The following is a 20,413-nucleotide window of genomic DNA, read 5'->3' on the forward strand; positions in this document are numbered from 1 at the left end:
GCCACTAAGGAGTTGAAAAGGCGGTTATGTTTAAAATGAGAGACTAAAATGGTAAATTTATTACTCCTAGAAGCTTACTCAACAAAACTCTTATGGTGTATTTTTATCCCAAATCGTCTGCTAGTCGCTTTTTCTGCCATTCTTGCTGCAAGGAATAAGGAATATAGGTTTTAAATCAAAGCTAAAAATCATGTTAAAAGATAGCACGTATGTTGGTCAAGACATATTTAAGCAAAAATATGCTTATCAATTAAGAAATCTATTAAGTACGGAGTACCTATTATATATGAAATTTCTTAAAGGATACAGTATCTCATTGGAAACAAGACATATGTGTTTGTATATATGTTTATCTTTTTGATATGTAATAACATATTACAGATAATGCCTCTATATGATGCATAAAACTTATCTACATATAGAAGCAACATTATACGCACAGATAGATGCATATACACATGAAAAAACAAAACTCTTTATGTGCCACAGTTTTTAGGGAAGCATTTATAGATAACATAGGCCTGGATATGAACTTCAAAGGAAGGCAAAATTTTAAAAAAGAAGGGATGGGCCACTTCAGATCAAGTAACACCATGGACAATAGGGATAAGCATGAAGGATCCTAGGTTAAAGAGTCACACAGAAGGAATCAGGAGGAGGTAGTGATTCAGCAGAGCCCTATGGATCTTAAATGCTCTATTAGAAATATGGACTTGATTCCAAATTGATGACAAACTTGTCATCACCAAGATAGGGAAAGTCCATTAGGTATTTTATACAAAAAATGCCCAAGAGCTAAATCACTGCCACTGACAGGTTAAAAATACTGTCAACTTTTGCAAAAAAGAACATTGTCTGTTGACAGTATGTGGTATCTATTTACCCTCACCCTTTCAGTAAAACAAGTTACTAGAATGCAATGTTAATCATAAAGGATTAAAAACATTACCCACCAAACCTCTGAGTCAGCATTAGTTTAATGAGAAAAGGATTGGCAACCATTACCTCCTTTATTTATTAAAACCATTTCTCTCCCTCCAGGTCAAGTAAAGCAATCAAATACCACAGCATACCTTCAGGAGAGCACACGGCAGGAAGTTCAGAGAGGATAACTAACGCAGCTGACACCAATCTACTTCCATCTTCCGACAGCATCTGTGGCTTTGTAGCTTTTACTCCTGGGCTGCCTGTCAACTTAGGATTTAGTTCTGGAAGCTGTCTAACTAGAATGCATACACATAATTCCAGTGTTGCAAAAACCAAAGATTTCCCAGGCACAAGTCCTCCTGTGTCCTTTCCCTCTCCAAACTCTGGCAGGGTTTCCTTTTCAGCAGCCCCATCATCAACTAAAAGACAGAAAGAACAGTGTTGAATAAACACTTTATGTTTGCTTTGCTTTGGGTAGATGGCAATTTAGTTCATTTCTGTTGTAGGTAAAACATTTAAATGGCTGAAGTCCTGGGTGTTAAAGACTGAAAGATAAAGTTAAGGAGGTAAAAGGAGTTGTCTTTCTTACGACTACTTATTGCAGTGGATCAGAAGAAATCCTTGGTAACCCTCTCAGTTTTAAAATAATTGTCTGGTTAACACCTTGCTGTTAAGAATGTGAACCTGAGGGGCGCCTGGGTGGCACAGCGGTTAACCGTCTGCCTTCGGCTCAGGGCGTGATCCCGGCGTTATGGGATCGAGTCCCACATCAGGCTCCTCCGCTAGGAGCCTGCTTCTTCCTCTCCCACTCCCCCTGCTTGTGTTCCCTCTCTCACTGGCTGTCTCTCTCTCTGTCAATTAAATAAATAAAAAATCTTAAAAAAAAAAAAAAAAAAAAAGACTGTGAACCTGAGATCGAGCCCCATGACATGCTCCTTGCTCAGTGGAGAGCCTGCTTCTCCCTCTCCTGCTCCCCCTGTGCTTGCTCTCTTTCTCTCTCTCTCAAATAAATAAATAAAATCTTAAAAAAAAAAAAAAGAAAAAAGAATGTGAACCTGATAAGTCCAGCTCCAGCGCCTACCTTGTACTCTTAAGTATAGAAAATGGTGGGCAGAAACTAAGAACTGAGGTCCCTGATGTTTTTTAAGAAACTGACATGCCTGTTCAGGATTCCCTGCCTCTGGGGCTTCTTTTAGATGACAGAACAAGTCCTTGTGTTTTAAATCCACTGTCAGATTGAGTTTCCTGTTACATGTAGTCAAATGTAATATTAAATGATAAACTCATTAATACCAAATTAGACTTATAAACAAGCAATTTAATCACTTTGCAAAACATAAGTCATTAAAAAATTGTCAGTAGTTATGGTATACTTGGTTGGCCCGTCAGTGGAGCATAAAACTCGATCTCTGGGTTGTGAGTTCGAGCCCCAGCGCTGGGTGTAGGGATTACTTAAAATAAAGAAAACTTAAAAAAAAAAAATTGTTAGTAGTTCTTCCATGTACATTGGTATACACTCACAGCTAAGGTAAGTACTCAACCCCTATAAGGGATTTTTTCTCCCCTTCCAGGATTTTGTTAAATTCTCATTTTCCCAAGGAATACCTTAGCTACTAACAAAATCCAAGCTAACATGCAGAGGTGGATAAAAGGACTGAAAGCCATACCTAGAGAGGTTTCATTTATACTACACACAAAACATTATTAGAACAACACAGACATGTAAGAATACTTAAAAAAAAGTCATGCTGATTAATTTGATTACAATAATAGGATTAATTTTGCATTATGGGTTAACATTTACCTTCTGCACTTCGTCTTTTCTCCTTGACATGTTCCTGAGCTGCACAGATAATCTGTCTTACCACTTCAAGTGAAGCCAATTGAATAGAAGGTGATTCTCGGGTCAAAATTACTCGATGTAGTACATTCAACAACTCGATGCCCAAGTCCTATCATAGAAAACATTTAGGGGAAACTGTATTGGAAATCACATACTTTCTTTTTTAAAAATACCAGTATTAAATGCCATGAAAAAATTCAAAAAGAGATTAACAAATTGCTCACGAAAAATAAAGGTGTAGGTACAATAAAGTTAGGTAACACTTGTTCCACTTTAAATTGACTCCAGATTCGTTTTTGTCCAGTCTTGCAGGAGATGGCTCTATGACAAAAGATTGTTTCACACACATCCTAAAACGGGAAAATGGAAAGGGAAACTTCCAAAGCCAGGTGAGAAATCTGGCTGAAAGAATACAAGCACTGCCATCTAGTCTTCCAGATCACAGTGATCCTACTATCATGGTCACAACTGGGTCTGATGTTAGTGTCTGACTCCACCTATAGGAGAGCTAGTAATCTCTTTAAAAACCAGGAAGGAGAACTCAGCCAACAGGAATACTCTGTAATAGACCTAACTACATGAACCAAGTAGATACTTTTGGGGAAATGGAATAGAAGATACAGATGTATATGAAGAACAGGGCACAATGAAGCAGAAAAATAAAAAGAAGGAATTCCACACGTAACTAGTAGCTACTCTACTGGCCACTTCAATACAGTGCCTTCCCCTCATTGCTGAAAGTTTGACTGAAGAGCTGCTATACTGAGTGGTTAACAGCAGAAACAGAAAGTGGCAGTCAGAGGCATGACTGCTCCTGGCTCAGCAGAGTTGCTGTCAGCATTCCAGTCCGAGAGATCAAGTCATGCAGCAGTTTAGTTTTCTTTTACTTCTCTGTGTTCATCTTCTGTTTGCTGTAGTAACCTGAACATGTTTTTATTCCTGTTCCTTGAAAACTACAGAAGCCTAACAAAAAACAAGAATCACCTGATCACTGCCAATTTTAGATCTGGGCCAAGGAACATCTAGAAGGGCCTGTAATGCATGTAAACAAGCAGTGATGCTTTCCATGGTTGCATCTGAGCGTAAGGAACAGAGAAATTCCACGCTGATTCCTGTAGAAAACAGAAAAAGAGGAGGCTTCTTTAAGATTCTTAGTTTTGAAGTTAAGGAATTCATTTTATCTTTAGGTTAGATATACAAATAAGCTTAGCAAAAAGGTAAAGTAAATAAACCACAATGAATTTAAGACTAAACAATTAAGTAATAAAGCAAGTCTTTCAGTCGTTTTTAACCACATGTATACGAAGAATAATCTCAATCATGCTTGTGCACTACTGCGTAGTTGCTATGAAATAGTTCAAGGGGCGCCTGGGTGGCTCAGTCGTTAAGTGTCTGCCTTCGGCTCAGGGCGTGATCCCAGAGTCCTGGGATTGAGCCCCACATCAGGCTCCTCCACTGGGAGCCTGCTTCTTCCTCTCCCACTCCTCCGTTTGTGTTCCCTCTCTCACTGGCTGTCTCTCTCTCTCTGTCAAATAAATAAATAAAATCTTAAAAAAAAAAAAAAGTTCAAAAATGCAAAAAATTACAATAAAATTGTATGAGAGAACTTAATGTGGAGAGTTTTTTATTTAAAAAAAATTTTTTTGGGGGGGCGCCTGGGTGGCTCAGTCGTTAAGTGTCTGCCTTCAGCTCAGGTCACGATCCCAGTGGCCTGGGATCGAGCCCCGCATCGGGCTCCTTGCTCAGGGAGGAGCCCGCTTCTCCCTCTCCAACTCCCCACTGCTTGTGTTCCCTCTCTCACTGCCTCTTGCTGTCAAGTAAATAAATAAAATCTTTAAAAAAAACCAAAAAACAAAAATTTTTTTTTTTTTTAAAGATTTTATTTATTTGACAGAGAGAGAGACAGCCAGCGAGAGAGGGAACACAAGCAAGGGGAGTGGGAGAGGAAGAAGCAGGCTCATAGCAGAGGAGCCTGATGTGGGGCTCGATCCCGTAACGCCGGGATCACGCCCTGAGCCGAAGGCAGACGCTTAACCGCTGTGCCACCCAGGCGCCCCAAAAAACAAAAATTTTTTTTAAGTAGGACCCACGCAGGGCTTGAACTCATGACCCTGAGATTAAGAGCTGCATGCTCTACCAACTGAGCCAGCCAGGTGCCCCAATATGTAGAGTTTTATAACTTCATTCTTACTTAAATTTATTGAGTGATTATCATGGATCAAGCACTGCATCTTTACATATACCATTTCATTTCATTCTCACATTACCTGAGGAAGTAGGTACTTTTTTTTTTTTTTTTTTTAGATTTTTATTTTTAAGTAATCTTTACACCCAACATGGGGCTCGAACTTACAACCCTGAGATCAAGAGTTGCATGCTCCATAGTATTATTAACACTCTTTTTGACAGGGAGATGAGCACATACAGCTTACATTATTTAATTTGCTCAAGGTCAGTTACAGCGGGGTACATGAAGAATCTAAAATGAGGTAGTCAAATTGCACAGCTTATGCTCATAGTAACTGCTATCCTTCAATCGGTAAGTTTGTTTTTAAAAAGCTCTTGTCTCAAGGCAAATGGAAACAAAATTTTCATATGCCCAAGAATATAGGAAATGTGGTCATGTCTGGCCCGAGAAAGAATGACAACAGAAGCTCTACTAACCATAAACCTTAATTTAATCATTTATCTTTGTAACCCTTATATTTCATTTAATCAATAATTTCTTTATAGGTAATGCTCTAATGGGTTGTTTTCTAAGAACCAGATAAAATATGAAAAACATTTATTTCATTTATTCTAGAAACTCACTCTATTTTAGAAAGATATTTTACTTTAAAAATGAAGTTCCAGGAAAGCCAAAGAATGGGTTAAACTTGATAACCTAAAAATCTCATCTCTTTGACCTTCAGTATTTGCTTGCAATTTTGTACCTTTGAGTATACTTTCTTGAACCTTGCAATCCTTGAGAACGCAGGTAGGAGGTGGGGGGGGGCATACAGGTGGACCCCCCTCAGTATATTGGTATTTTTTAATATATAGAGAAAGAAATTTAAAAAATTTATAGACACCACATGAATCTTTTAAAAATCGTGTGGAAAAAAACCAGGATTATCTTACAATTTCTTTTTTTTTCTTTTTCAAGATTTTATTTATTTATTTGACGGAGAGAGAGAGACAGACAGTGAGAGAGGGAACACAGCAGGGGAGTGGGAGAGGAAGAAGCAGGCTCCCAGCGGAGGAGCCCGATGTGGGACTCGATCCCAGAACGCCGGGATCACGCCCTGAGCCAAAGGCAGATGCTTAACGACTGCGCCACCCAGGCGCCCCTATCTTACAATTTCTATATTTCATTCAACATGATATGATGCTGAAGCCAGCTTGTAATGGGATTCCAGACTTACTGAAATCTGCAATTTTGTAAAATGTATACAAGTTTACTCAGTTACATCAAGTTTATCACTAACACCTAACAAAGATGAGATAATAACCACCAAGAGCTGATAGGCAGTAAGGCACAATTCAGGAAAAACTCTGGGTTGGAAGCTCTTTTACTGACCTAAAATAAGATGGAATCTATCAGTGCAGACATCCTCAGGGGACTTTACCGTAGCCCCAGATGATGAACCCTGACACATGGAAGTTGGTGTGACAGGTCTTGAGAGATGAGATGCTCCTTCATCCGGGTCAGCAACAACAAAGCCTGTGCTGGTAAGCCACAATGCTGTCGCATGCAGGATAAGCGCCCAGGAGTTATAATAATGCAATTTTGCATTTTCACTAGTCTCTGCTGTGTAGAAAGCACCACCTACAAAAAAGCAGAAGCAGTTTCAGGAGGAATAAAAGAGATTAGCTCCCACTACATTTTCTTTCTTCTGTGTTACAAGGTAACAGACCATTCCCATCATCCCAAAAGTTCCTTTAAGGAATTTATGTGATGCGTGTTTGGAACAAATACTGATAGCCATTTACCTACTTACAAGATTAACATTAACATTTTGCCTTTCTTAAATCACTTATTGGGGAAAAAAAAAGACCCTAAAACTTTGTTATACCATTAATTCTTATCCCTCCTTCTGTAACCACTTTCCTCAAGTCAGTGTGACTCACTCCCACAATAGATGTTTGTATTCATAATAGAGGTTTCACAATAGATGTTTGTATTCATAAATAATAGGTGCTATTTTGTGCTTAACTTTACTTAAACTGCACCATATTGTATGTAACCTTTTTGAACTTGTGTTTTTTCACCTAACTTTATGTTTTTGAAATTTACTTATGTTGATTTATATCTCTCATTCACTAGTAGCTGACATACTATGCCAATAAACCAGTTTATTCCCATTTTGATGCTACTGAAAAGTACAACGAACACTCCTATCTCTCTGTGTATAATTCCAGTTAAAATTCTAATAGAAGTTGGCAGGCTAACCTGAAATTCATATCAAAGAGGAAAAAAATGGCATTTTGGAACAGCATGAAGAACAAAAGTGGCTACCAAATATCCAAACCATAAAATGCAGATTAATAACTGACTACAAAATTAGATGCCTATCCCATTCACACACACAAAATCTAGCTGCACTAAAGCCCAAATTGTAAAGTACAATACTGTAGTGCTTCTAGGTCTTTATGATCTTAAAAACAACAACAACAACAACAACAACTTATCAGGTATTATACAAAACCACAAACCATAAAGGACTGATTACACTAATTTTAGAACGATAAAAGAACAAGCTAAAGACTTGGGGGACACGAAATCACGAAGAATAACACTAAAACTAGATAAGGAATTAACAAATCAATAAAATCATGACAAATACCAAGTAGAAAATCGACAAGGTTATGGCTAGGTGACTGATGGAAGACGAAACTTAGCCCATAAACCTATGAAAAATGTCTTCAATCAACAAAATAACAAAATAAAACAATGAAAAACTATTTCATATCCACCTAATGGACAGAAATTATTAAGTATGACAACATATAATGGTAGAAGATCTAGTGAAACAGAAACATGCTGTTGGTGGGCATATAAATTGTTACAACTGCTTTGGAGAGCAATTTGGCGGCACCTTGTGAGGTAAGATGTGCATGCCTCATTACCTAGCTGGTCAACTTCAGGGTATCTACCCTGAAGCAATTCTCACATGCTTATTCTATAAATGGAAATTACTATGGCGAAAATGTTTCAGCTAAACATTACTTGCTAACGGATAAATTTTGAAGTTACTGTCACTCTAGGAATTATGTACATATTTTACAAGCCCCTTACCTTCAACAGGAAGTTGGGAGGCAAATTCTGAAGGTAACGTTAAGAGAGCAAAATCCTGAAGCGCGGCAAGCCAGAGCCTACTCAGTGTGCCCAGGTCTGTGTGGACTAAGTCAAGCAGTCCATCGGACGAATATGACCCATTTCTGACACTCTCTTCTGAACAGGTGGTAGTCTTCAAAGGTTGTCTGTGGCTTTTGTGTCTTTCTACAGCAATTATGTAGACCTGTTACAGGGTTAATTTGTAAATTGGAAGATCTTGTACCCATTAATAAGGTGCTATAATATTTTTATCTCGCCAATGAGACAGACCTTACCTTTGAGCATACTGGACTTCAAAGGCACTCTGATACCAACAAGGTATCATGTAACCACACATAACAAATGGGGTAGAAAGATCCAAAAATATTCCCTTCAATAAGATGCATTGTGGATAGCAAATACTTGACAAATATGTTACCATTCTGCAGTTTTATATCCCTGACAGCTATAATTAAATGATCACAACATTCTTCTCAATAGCCCTATAATCCACCTCAACATATGACTTCAGGCACCCATTTCTGAACTGCAATAAGCTGAAATATGGAAAATATTTTCTTTCCAAGTTACTACCAAATCCCTACAAAAAGTTTACATAAATAGATTGAACAGGGACTATTTATAGGACTATAGTATGTGGAAGTATTCAACACAGGATATAGCATGTACTACCTTTCTATCTACAACCCTAAAATTCAAAAAGCACTGAAAAGTAATTACAATCTGGTGGCAAACTTGACTGAATTTATACAAGGCCATTTTTAGTCTCTATTCAACATAGTGTGAATATTCAAACATTTTACTACAGATATATTAATGTGCTTAATTATAGATTCTATGGTATTGCCTCAGTTTCTTGGAGGGATACATGGAATATGTATTGTATTACTTTTCAAAAATTCCCCAAATTCTGAATTCTAAATAAATCTGGCTCCAAGGATTTTTAGATAGCAGATTACGGACCTCAATTACACGCAACCTATTGGTCAGTCATTATTTTTACTGAAGAGAAAATGGGAGGTAATGGGTAGAAGCAAGAGCCCAGGGATTCAAATTATTATAACACTACATAAGCAGAGAATAATTTATAAAATAGTTACAGAGATTAGAAAACTTGTTTGCTCTACTAAAAGCAAATATTTAAAAGCATACAAAGTTGACTATTAAAGATCATTAGTTACAGCTTACTAAATCTAGGCAGAACTACTTTCTAACCAAGGTTTGTCAAACCTAAATAATGACAAAAATAGAAAGACTCCAATCTTCAGGTTTTAATTTGCTTTAATGGAGGAAACGGCTTCTTACATATGGGTTAATCCTCTCACAGTTGCAATCTGAAACTATATATCTTCATTAAAATGATATATGAACTAAGGTTGGCCAAGTGTGGGAACTGTTGAAGCCCCAATAGTGGGTATATATGAGTGCATTATATTACTCTATCTACTTTCATATATGCTCACACATTCTCAATGTAAACTTAAAAATTATGTATCTTTCTTCCTGATTAGAAAAGTAGATAAAGTTAATCATTTCCCTATAATATTTCATTAATTTTGGAAAAGAAAATGACTATTATTTAACATTCAAAAGCCATTCTATGAAAGAACACTAAAAAAACCCACTAAGGTATGTGTACAGAATTGATAGAACATACAAGCAAACCCACATTTCCAAAATTCAGATTTCAATAAAAGTTGATTTCTCATTATTTAGTCTCTCTGGCTCATGGCTGCCCCTGCTTAAAGTAGCAGATAACAGACAGTAAAGAATATTACAGAATGCTTGGCTAAAAAAAAAAAAAAAAAAAAAAAAAAAAAGAAATCAATGAGCATATAAAGAATCTCATGTTAAAAATATTCTGTTAACCTTAAAAACGGACTTAGTTCTGTTTTAAATATTTAATTTCAGTTTATAGCCTATGGTGTTTATTAACAACTTCTGAAATTCCAGTTATAAACGTAGAAGCACTAACCTCTGCCCAGGCTTTCAGCACAGCTAAGATCTCCATGGTAGAAGCACTTTCATTATATAAGTGACTCAGAGCCTCTTTTCCAGCCTGTATTTTTGTTAATGAGGAAACAAGCAACTGATGAACTCTTCGGAGATCATTAAGGTCACTTACAACTCCACTTGCAATCCAGGCACTGCAAACCTGTTTTTTAAGAAAATCAAAAGTTACATATAAAAATTATAGACCCCTCCTCTGTGAGCTCAGCAGAGCTAACCATATCTCAGGAATCTAGACACTGAAATCATCTTCCTATCAGGAAACCCAATGGATGCTGCTGATAATGCCAGTCAAACGGCAGCATTTCAAGAGTGAACAAAGTCTAATTAAGGTTGAAGCAAGGAAACCAGTGCTAATAAGTATATAAATCAAAGAATTTCAGATGTTATTAATATGGAAAAATGAAGCCATGAAAGGTACCACTTTCATAAATGTTTGGACTGACATTTGAATTAAATCTTCAATCTTGATTATTTCATCTTACTATTTTAAAAGCAGACGTTGTATGGTTGATTAGTGTTAACTGTTGAAAGATAAAGAACTTAACATTTAAAACCCCAATGAAGATTTTATTTTGAAAATAAGATATTGAAAGTATTTTAAAACAAAACATCATTAATAATTCTCCAATGCAGTTTGCTCAATTATCAGAGGCTGTCTGGTTTTCTTGGATGTCACAGTATTTCTCTTTTTCTAGAGAAAATTAATTTTTCCTCTTCCATCTATTTCTTCAGTTCCTGTCTCATTTCACAAGATTTTAATGGCTTAAAGCAAGAACATAAATAATGAAGTGATAATAATCAGAGACTCAGCAAAACATTATTTATTTGAGAAACAGAGCGAGAGAGAGCAAGAGAGAGTGCGTGGGGGGGATGGGAAGAGGGGGAGAGTCTTAAGCAGACTCCATGCAGTATGGAGGCCAAAGTGTGGCTCAATCTCATGACCCTGAGATCATAACTGGAGCCAAAACCAAGAGTTGGATGCTTAATGAACTGTGCCACCCAGGTGCCCTCGGTACAACATTTAATACAGTTCTTTGAATATTCACGGTACCAAACATATCCTAAATACAAGTGAATAAAAGAAAGTTGAAAGAATGGTCTAAATTTAGTTTATTTCATTATGTTTATAAATCACTTCAATTCAAGCCAGTTCTGCTTTTAATTATTGGAGGTCATTTAGGGCTGCATATTGAGTGTCTGACAGTCATCCCTAGAAAAGTTAACTTTACAATGATATATTATAATGGCTCTTAGGGGCATCTGGGTGGCTCAGTGGATTAAGCTTCTGACTTCGGCTCAGGTCATGATCTCAGGGTCCTGGGATTGAGCCCCACGTAGGGCTCACCACTAAATGGGGAGTCTGTTTCTCCCTCTCCCTCTGCCCTCCCTCCCCGCCATTCATGCTCACTTGTGCTCTCTCTTTTTCTTTCAAATAAATAAAATTTTAAAAAACAAAACAAGACAAAAAAATACATTATAATGGCTTAGATACATGAAAAAATGCTCAGTCTCACTTGAAACATAAATCTGAAACTATTCTAAGATACCCTTTTCACCCCATCACATAGAACAAAAACCTAAAAGTTTGACAACTTACAGTGTTAAGACTGGGGGACAACAGGTATTTGCATACAGTGCTGGGAGTAGTTTAAATTGGTAAACCCCAACAATATATTCTTCATACCAGCAATTCAATCTTGCAGAGTTTACCTCACAGATACACCTGTACCCAGTAAAGTGACCTGTTTGGAAAGTCATTTACTGCAGCAATATTTGTAATAGCAAAAAATGAAAAAAACCTATATACCCATCACTGGTTAAATAAATTATGACATATTCAACAATGGATTACCATGCAGTTACACGAAAGGAAGGAGAATTCTCTTAATTTAAAAAGTAAAGGAAAAGGAGCAGCTGAGATTAATGGTTAGACGACTATAATGTAGAACCCTTGGTATCAAATATTAACTGGAGATTGCCTCCTAAGAGGGGGTTTTACTTCTCAAACTTTTTCTATTTATTTATTTATAAAGATTTTATTTATTTGAGAGAGAGAGAGATTGAAAGAACAAGTGGGAGGAGGGGCAGAGGGAGAAGCAGACTCCCTGTAGAGCAGGGAGCCCAACGCTGGACTCGATCCCAGGACCCTGGGATCATGACCTGAGTGGAAGGCAGATGCTAAACTGACTGAGCCACCCAGGTGTCCAATCTTTGTCCTTTTAACCATTTACCTGACATGCTTTGGCAATGACATCAGGTGGTGTCTCTGAAGTGAAGGCTGGCCTAAGTGCTGCTCCTACCTGGCAACAAATGATATGAAATATCAAGCATCAATAAGAAAGACAGCACAAACTCTTTCTCTTTTTAATATTATTTTAAAATTATTTGTTTATAATAGGTATTCCAGACACCTGTTGTTTCTGCCTGTCCAGTATAACTTCTTTTAGATAAGAGCACCTCCATTTTGAGAGAGATCCTTCTCTCTCACCCACTCTTTGCGCGTGTTGTTGCTACGGAGATGAGAGCACTGCCTGACTCCAGGGACCCAAGTGGGGGTAATAAAAGGTCTCCTGAAGACGTTTGCTGGGAGTACTGGGACAGAAACACCGTCTCTTTTTAAGACAGGGTGCTAAGAGAGCCACTTGGAGAGAGAGCAAACCTGAGAATAAAGCCAGTGCAGAAGAAAGGAGAACCAACTGAGATTCTTGAAAACAACTTTCCTTTTCAGCTTAAGTGAGCTGTAATCATATTTCTAACATTTGTAATTTTTTTTAAAGCAAGTTCTACGCCCAATGTGAGGCTTGAACTCACGATTCTGAGATCAAGAGTCCCATGCTCTACACACTGAGCACCCCTCATTTGCAATTTTATGAGGGCTAAAAATATAAGAGCTCCCCCTAAGTTGAATTTAATATTTCATTCTAATACGGTAGTTCTATGTAACTCCTATCCCCCCCTTTCGGTTTCTCCCAGAGCATACATGGGCATTTCCTGCTGGGAAGATTTGATGGAGACAGCTAGCTAACTGGTGAACTGCTCCTGTCTCCCTAACTGCTACCCAACAGAAGCTGCCTCTGAATCATAAGGAGAGGTAGGGAAGGATGAATGCTGCTGGAGGATTACATGGGATGTGTGTGATGGAATATGCAATGATTCTATTATCTTCCTTGTTCTTCCTACATTGCTCAGTGCAACCAGTGAAACAGCAGTTAAAAAGATTACAGAACCAGTAATAGGAGCCTGAATTCTTGTCTAAGCTGAGAGAAAAAAAAGGTTACATTTATTCCAGGAGTGATGATTTTAAGATAAAACATGCACATAACCCAAATGAAATATTTAATGATTCTGTGTTCTCTTAAGAATACTCAGATATTTTGTAAAGAATTTAATTAGCAATGTCCTTTATCCCCCCCAAATTACCAGAAGGTTTTAATTATTAACCTGTAACCTTACAAAAGACCTGTTTTATGTACCACTTCACTTTCACTTGAAGATTTCTTCTTCAAACATATTTTTCTATATACTGATTATACTGGTGATATATTAGCAGAGACATATACTCATTTACGTATTAAAAAGTGGCATGCCAATTAGTTTCACAGACTTTTTATCCCTCTTTTTATTTAAAAATAAAGCTCTCAGAAAGTGCTTACATTGGCTTGATACTGTTCCAGAATCACATGACCTGGAAACTCTGGTTCTGGAATAGATGCAAATCGCCGAATAACAACTAACAGTGTTTCAAGGCCAGAAAGACGGAGCTGGTCACTGTGATCCGTGGCAGCCATAAAGGCCATGCGAATTAAGTCGGCAAGATGCAGCACCAAAAAGTCATCTACAAGATTAAAAAAAATCTTATAAAGGAAAAGCATATGCTGGAGCTAAGATTTACGTTAAATGATCATTTCTCCTCCTTATAATTTCAGACTTTTCTAGACTTTCTTTAAATACCTCTGATTTGATTTACTGTTTCACTGTACTGTTTGTTAAAAACAGACTTTAAAGCTGGATTTGCTGCACTACTACAAATAATCACACACAAAAATCTCCCAAGGCAAACAATTATGCAGCTATTCAAAAACCAAAGACAAAATTAGCATCCTTTAAAAGAGTGCTAACAGTACCTTCAATAAAAACTTTTTCAGACTTTCTGGTAAAAGCACGTTAGAAGGTATTTAGGAAACTTTGGGTGTTGATGAATTAAGCACTAATTAAATAGCAAAACAATAATTATGTCAAGTTGAAGCTGAAAGATAAAAACATAGTTTTATGTGGTTCTTTATATGGACTAGATTATGTTATTTCTGTATGTCTTAGCACACATACAAATGATAGGAATTAAAAAAAATTGTAGCTATAAAATTATAAATGAGAATTCCTTTCATTCCTACAATATATTCTTTGGTACAATAATTCTACTTGGGAGAGACATAGGCCAATCACAACAATATTCCAACAATAAAATGTTCAGGGGTACAACTAACCTTTACTTAAAATATACCTGGGTCTAATTTTAATAAAAATGCTATACGTCACAATGAAGAAACAACTCATCTTAGTAAGTGCCAATTATAATTTTAATTGGGAAGAAAGGAATGAGTAAGCATCTATGAAACACTAATTTTATACCTATCAGTATCTAGAATGGTGCTCATCACAAAAAAAGAGACTCAATAAACACCTGCTTGAAAAATCATTAAAAGAGAGATACCTAATTCAAATTCCCACTTTGGCCATAGCAACATTTTGCTATATAATTCTTTTGTCTGATAGAAAATATACCTATGGCATTTGGATATGTGCACTGTGTCTTTGTACATAATGTGCTTAAATGAATTTTGAAAATTAGACATCAAACCGTAGTATGTACCCATACCCCCTTTAGGTACAAACAATAAAACTGAACAATAAAAGGTCAAAATGACCTTGCAAGCAGGTTTACTTTACACTGTGATAGGCTCTAATGTTTTCTGGGTAATATTCATGAAACCAAAATCATCTATAAGCAAAATTACTCTAAGTTGTAATTCAGAAAATAAATTTTGGGAGTAAGCTAATGCATGTGCTACTTTCCAAGAATGTGATCATTTTCTATAAACTTAAGTCATGCACAAGTCCATTAAACAAAAATGAATGAAATTTAATTAAAAATGTGTATAAACATTAAAACTATGCTAGCTTTATAGCTTATACAAATATCACAGTCAAATTTCGTAACTGATTTGGAAGAACACAAAGTACTTTCTAGTTTTACTTCTTAAATTAATGTTAAAAACATAAGCAGACAACATTTCTATGTATATCCTTTGGTCTTTTCATTTTTATGCCACTTACTTCTCGAATCCCTTTTTCTCATTTCTTGTGCTAAAGCAATGTCAAAATGTGCGCTGTGTGCGTTCTCACACTGGTTAATTATCCTACAGACACATTCGGCAGCAAAGACTCTAGTAGCCCAACGGGGATTGGTAAACGGATATGATTTGTCATCATTTCTGGTGGTCAGAACTGAGGCATCATCTCCTTTATCTCCTTCCTCTTCTTGCATTGTATCCACACAAGTTACAGTTGTAAAATCTTTTATCAAGAGAGAATACATGTAATTACAATTAAATGTAAGATACATTTATAAAGGAACACAAATGACTTCAAATTCATACTAGAATTGTTGATCAATCATACATCTTTAACAATGTAAAATAAGCATGTAAAATGTAAAACGATCACATCTAATAACTACAGACAACAGTGGTATCTAAAGAAATGCTCTAAGAAATGTTCCAGGTCAAAATGACAAAGTTGTTTGATTATATTCAAAGTGAAAAACCAAACATGATACTACAGACAGGATACTAAATACTAGGATAATTATCAGTCCCCTGTATGTAGACAGTTATGCTATTAAGTAAGCTCAACATTCTCTGATATGGAGCAGGTGGATTGCACTAGGGAGATGGTTTTAACACTAGAGTCTTGAACAGGTTTAAGGTTACTGAACCCATCGAAAATGTCTGAAAATATTTTTCTTAGGAGAGACTCATTGGTGTCATTTATAGTCTCATATTGGCATATTGGCCAGAGCCAGTGAGGAGTGAATCATTATTACTTTTTTAGACAGAGGGAGAGCGAGAGAGGGGGAGGGGCAGAGGGAGAGAGAGAATCCCAAGCAGGTTCCATGCTCAGTCAGCAGCACAGAGCCCAATGCAGGGCTGGATCTCAGGACCCTAAGATCATGACCTGAACCGGAATCAAGAATTGGATGCTCAACACACTGAGCCGGCCAGGTGCCCCATTTCCTCTTTATATTAACTGTTAACTTATTAACTCTGGTTAACTCGACTTAAAATGGAACTAATGCTATAAAAAAGCAACATTTTTTCCCTTAAATTACCTTGTATATCAATATATTTTGAATGTGTTATAAAAGCAAAGATGTCACAAAATTATGCCAAAGTCCTATCTTAAGACTAAGATAATAAGCCAACAAAGACTGAAATGCATGTTTTCCTAAGAATGGATACAGCTGAACTACAAAGGATAAAGAACAAATGGTGAAATAAAATTGAACAAGTAAGCTCAAGGAATATGAATGTAAAATTAAAGAAAAATAGGTGAGACACCAGAAAAGTGTAATCAACCTATCAAGGCACATATAGATTTTCTTTCAAAGGAGAAGTCCTTGTAAGTTCTCAACTAGTGGATATAGAAGAGTCTTTTGACAAAGGTAAACATGTAGAACATAGTAGTTGAAAGAGGATATAAATCACTGGAAGGGAACAGGACTAAGGTAGACAGTGGTGAATGTAAGAAAAAAAAAGTTTTTGGGTTTTTTTAAAAAATATTTTTCCTTTCACATAATTCAGACAACAAATTAAATTATAAGGCTTGAGTAACTGAGTTTAAGAGCTACTGAAATACAAAGCTGGATTTTATTATTTTATTTTAAAGATTTTATTTATTTGAGAAAGAGAGAGAACGAGTGGGGGGGAGGAGCAGAGGGAGAGGGACAAGCAAACTGTGCTGAGCACAGAGCCAGATGCGAGGCTCGATCTCACAACCCTGAGGTCAGACTTGAGCAGAAATTAAGAGTGGCACACTTAACTGACTGAACCACCCAGGCACCCCAGAAGCTCAATTTTAAAGTAATGAAGGGAAAGGTCTGAATCCATCTGTGTGTATCTTTGGGCAAATTACCTAACCTTTCCAAGTCTTGTTTTCTCTTGTGTAAGATGGAATAATACTGCTTATTCATTGGATGGTTAAAGGATTAAATCAGATAAAGTATGTACAGTACCTGGAACAGAACTGATCTGTCTCCTTTCTTTATCTCATTTATTTTCTCTCTTACTCCAAAGATACAAATTTGAAAGACTCTAATATACTTTCTCACTAACAATTAAACTGACAAAGACAAAAGGGAAATAATACTGTTTTCTAACCCTGTTTGAAATCAACATTATTGAGTGTATAGAAACTCGGTTGCTCAAAATGTTGCAACTTTTGATGATTTTTCTATTAAGCTGATTTGATGCAGTCCTTCAAATATTATACATATGGGGGAGCCTGGGTGGCTCAGTTGGTTAAGCATCTGCCTTCGACTCAGGTCATGACCCTGGGGTCCTGGGATCAAGCCTCACATTGGGCTCCTTCTCCCTCTGCAGCTCCCCCTGCATATGCTCTGTCAAATAAATAAAATCTTTTTTAAAAAAATTATAGTACGAAAACAAACAACGGGGCTGCTCAAAGTCATGACATCACTTTTATAGTATAAATAACTAGTTTTTAGTTTGTTTTATACAGGGAAGTCATAAAAGATAATCAGAAGAATAAAAAAAACCCCACAGGCTTAAGTGTTAGATGTAAACACTAAAATCTTCATTTGAAAAAAGCAACAAGCAATTACAATTCAAATACTCAGAAAAAATTGATCAACTGTCACCAGCAAACAATTTTATATATAATCTTTTCACTTTCAATTTTATTTCAAATGGTAACCACCAATACTTACCAGCTGATGCAGCAAGTACATCTTTACAAAGCTTTAACCAGAAGGAGAGCTTATCCACTGCCATAGATGTAAGCATATGATTTAAAGTCTCTTTGATATCATGGCATAACTTCTGATCCGTCTCCTTATCTAGTAAGGTCAATAATGCCCCTTCAAGGCCCACTTCTCTGATGTTAGCATCTGACAAGAAGAAAATCGATGATCTAAGTAATACAGAAAACAAAACTGCCATATGAGAAGTACACATTTTCAAAAGTTATTAAAATACTACATGCAAATATTCTCATTGCAAAATAATAAAGCACCTTAAAGGAGAAACATAAGCCTTGGTCTAACATCTACTTCCTCTAATTCTGGAAGTGCCAAAAGAACAAACAAATTTTCTCTTGAAAATTTAACTTATATTTAGCATTTCTGAAAGCATTTAGATTTTTTTTTTAAAGACTTTTTTATTTATTCATTTGAGAGAGAGACAGAGATAGAGACAGCACAAGCAGGGGGAGAGGCAGAGGGAAAGGGAGAAGCAGACTCCCCGTTGAGCTGGGAGCCTGACATGGGGCTCAATCCCAGGACCCTGGGATCATGACCTGAGCTGAAGGCAGATGATTAACCATCCAAGCCACTCAGGAGCCCCTGAAAGCATTTAGATTCTAAAAATTATGCTACTATTACCCTATTTTGAAAGAGAAACTATCTTTTAAAGACCAGAAGGAGGCATCACTGGGATAAAAGGTATAGCATAGGGAATATGTCAGTGGTATTATAATATCATGGTATGGTAACAGATAAGAGCTACACTTGTGGTGAGCAAAGAATATATAAACTTGTTGAATCATGATGCTGTACACCTGAAACTAATTAACACTGTGCGTCAACTATACTTCAATTAAAAAAAAAAAGATCAGAAGGAGGCAGCAGGAATGTTTCCAATTAGGAGTCTAAAGAGACAGAACAACCAATGTAATGTGTGAGTCATGGCTGGATCCCAAATTTGGGTAGTAGTAAGGGAGGGTAGGAAGGAGTCATAAAGGGTATTTTTTGGATAAGTAGGGAACTTCATGTGAGAACTGCACATTTTATGATCACTACTAAATCAGTGTTGATTTTGTTAAGTGTGGAAATGATGTGTGGTCATGGAGGAGAATATTATGTATTAGGGTGAGTTGTCATGATCTGCAGCCTGCTTTCAGATGGTTTGGCAAAAGGTTTGCATCTGTGTTTATATGGAAAGAGAGGAAGATATATAAAATGAGTGCCATAAAGATACTAAGTAGGTGAATATATGTGTTCACTGCACATTTCTTTCAATCTCTCCATTAGTTTGAAAAATTATAAAATTTTAAAAAGGGAATTATATAAACAAGTTCTTTATTGTATTTTATTCACATAGCGAATTCAAGAATTCTGGGAACATATACCTGCATGTTTACGCAATCAAAGCAAAAGATGCAGATAATTTCAGTGATGAATATAAACTGAAGGTTACTTGGGCAGAGTATCTCACATAATTAAAAGATTAAAAGTTCTTTGGTTAAGGTAAGTCATCAATTGTTTTCAAATGAGTTCTGCAACCTGTTTGATGACTACTATACTAGTTCAGCAATGTTAATTAACTCAAGTCAGAGTTACAGTTTTAATATAATAACAAACTAAGGAGCACAGCATGAGTGTAAAACACATTGTTCTGAGAGCTTTAGATACTGGAGAGCTTTGTGAAGTCTGAGACCTTCTAAAAGTGTGACAGCACTTTGGAAACTATATACATAAAAGAGTAAGATATTACCGTTACCATTTTTGTAGGCTGGTTGAATTTGTATGCATATCTGGGTTACTCACATAATTTTAAAATAAAGAGATACATACTTAAATCTCACCGTCTAAGAAATCCTTTAATTCAGCTCTAAAATAAAGAAGATGCATAAAAAACCCTCTAATCTGAAGAAGACTCATCTATGATAAGTTTTATTAAATGAGATTTCAGAGGAAGAAAGCACCTACGGTAAATTACTTAAAGGCTAAATCCAACTTCAATTAATTGTTGTGAAAAAACTTGCTCTAAAATTTGAGAGGCTCTCAAATTCATTAACACGGATTATAAAACAGGTAACAGATCGCTGGGCTCCAATCCCAGATTTCTGGTTAAGCAGATTTGTGATAGGGCCCAATCATCTGCATTTCTAAGAAGTTCTCAGTGAGGCGGATATTGCTAGTTCAGGGGCCTAACTTTGAAAACCATTGCTCTAAACCAGTAACATCAATGGTTGGAATAACAGAAATTGTTAGCAACTGTCTCTTGTAGCAGGTTTAA

General features: G+C 36.4%; 1 protein-coding gene across 10 annotated transcripts in view; it reads right to left on the bottom strand.

Moving 5' to 3' along the window:
• Positions 1-20,413, bottom strand: part of HEATR5A (HEAT repeat containing 5A) — a 108,811-nt gene that overhangs the window by 17,209 nt on the left and 71,189 nt on the right. For 9 of the 10 annotated variants that reach the window (XR_005832040.1, XM_040620810.1, XM_040620809.1 and 6 more), the window contains 10 exons: positions 18,106-18,285; positions 15,435-15,674; positions 13,754-13,935; positions 12,332-12,400; positions 10,063-10,242; positions 8,049-8,271; positions 6,330-6,578; positions 3,755-3,882; positions 2,732-2,879; positions 1,074-1,346 (listed from right to left, as the gene is read on the bottom strand). Coding sequence is in view for 9 of the 10 variants with exons in the window: in XM_040620810.1 (XP_040476744.1) it covers positions 1,074-1,346; positions 2,732-2,879; positions 3,755-3,882; positions 6,330-6,578; positions 8,049-8,271; positions 10,063-10,242; positions 12,332-12,400; positions 13,754-13,935; positions 15,435-15,674; positions 18,106-18,285 (1,872 nt within the window). In the remaining variant the exon portion in view is untranslated. The remainder of the gene's footprint in view (positions 1-1,073; positions 1,347-2,731; positions 2,880-3,754; positions 3,883-6,329; positions 6,579-8,048; positions 8,272-10,062; positions 10,243-12,331; positions 12,401-13,753; positions 13,936-15,434; positions 15,675-18,105; positions 18,286-20,413) is intronic. The other variant, XM_040620811.1, reaches the window with a different exon arrangement.

This window comes from Ursus maritimus, unplaced genomic scaffold (assembly GCF_017311325.1).
Source record: "Ursus maritimus isolate PB19 unplaced genomic scaffold, ASM1731132v1 scaffold_36, whole genome shotgun sequence".
Lineage (NCBI taxonomy): Eukaryota > Metazoa > Chordata > Mammalia > Carnivora > Ursidae > Ursus > Ursus maritimus.